This window comes from Microtus ochrogaster, chromosome 16, assembly GCF_000317375.1.
Source record: "Microtus ochrogaster isolate Prairie Vole_2 chromosome 16, MicOch1.0, whole genome shotgun sequence".
Classification (NCBI taxonomy): Eukaryota; Metazoa; Chordata; class Mammalia; order Rodentia; family Cricetidae; genus Microtus; species Microtus ochrogaster.
The window spans coordinates 33,541,952-33,543,257 of NC_022018.1; the positions used below are offsets into that span (position 1 = coordinate 33,541,952).

At 38.1% G+C, this 1,306-nt stretch overlaps 1 protein-coding gene across 1 annotated transcript in view; it reads left to right on the plus strand.

Moving 5' to 3' along the window:
- LOC101988251 (prolactin-like) overlaps positions 1–392 on the plus strand; it is a 6,024-nt gene extending 5,632 nt beyond the window's left edge. Inside the window, exon 4 of the mRNA XM_005354991.1 lies at positions 204–392. Coding sequence (XP_005355048.1) covers positions 204–392 — 189 coding nt within the window. The remainder of the gene's footprint in view (positions 1–203) is intronic.
- The last annotated feature ends 914 nt before the right edge of the window (positions 393–1,306 follow it).

The following is a 1,306-nucleotide window of genomic DNA, read 5'->3' on the forward strand; positions in this document are numbered from 1 at the left end:
AGGAAGGAAGGAAGGAAGGAAGGAAGGAAGGAAGGAAGGAAGGAAGGAAGGAAGGAAGGAAGGCATGGTATGAGGCACCCAAAAAAACTGTATCCACGTTGACCACTGCATTCAAATTAATATGCATAAACACTACACGGGCATTCATGTGCACACATACCTGAAAGGAAGGTACAAATAATGCATGTCTGCCTGGTGATTAGGTTCATCCTGGAGCTGAAGAAAATGCCTACCCTGCTTGGATGGGACTGGCAGAAGTGAGGTCGGCCAATGAAGACACTCGCCATTTTGCTCTTAGTAACCTGTTCCACTGCCTTCGCTGTGATGCTAATAAGGTTGCCACTTATCTTTTGATCCTGAGGTGCAGAGTCATTCATGACAACAACTGCTAAGCATATATCCATTCTGCTATTACTAGGATTGCCCTTGATAATCCAGGCTACCAGTGCTTCTTTTGGTTCAGTTTTTATTTGTTTTTTGTTGCTGTTGTTATTTGACAAGGGTTTCTCTATGTAGTCTTGGCATTCCTGGAACTTACTTTGTAGACAAGGCCGGCCTTCAACTCAGAGATCCACCTGTTTATGCCTCCTAGGTGCTAGGATTAAGGGTGTACATCAACATCACCAAGCTTTGATTTTTATCATTTGCATGCACACATGGGTATAATGAATTGTTTCTTAAAAAGTAAAAATTGACTTTTTAGAAAAGTTTTTTTTTGGCATTTTGTTTGTCTGTTTTTGTAGGACTCCTAGTAGTAGGAGTTGGAGTATCTCATTTTTTTTTTTTTACCTGTTCTTGGGATCCTTTTTTTTTCCTACTGATTTGCCTTGTCCTAACTTGATATGAAGATTTGTGTCTAATCTTATGGCATTATGTTATGTATGCCCTGTTCCATTGATATCTCTGGAAGGTCTGCTCTTTTCTAAGGGAAATAGAGCAGCATTGGCTCTGTAGGATAGTAGGGGGAAGAGGACACTGGGAAGGGTGGAGGAAGGGGAGGCTGCAGTCAGAATGTATTGTGTGAGAGAAGATTAAGTAAAATGAAAAACATGTCAAATTCAAAATAAAATCTTTTCATACCTTCTTTTGTTGATTTAATATAAAATTGATTCATGGTATTGTGATATTTCTGTGAAAACTTTACAAATTTAATGATTTGGTTTGCCAATAAGATGATTGCCCCACACTATAGAAGGTGTAAGTCAAGACGGTGAACTTAGAACCAAAACAAAATATCACTGTTAATCAGTAAATCCATATTTAAAAGAAGATAGAAATTTGAGGATAAGCTTAAAAATAAAAAAAT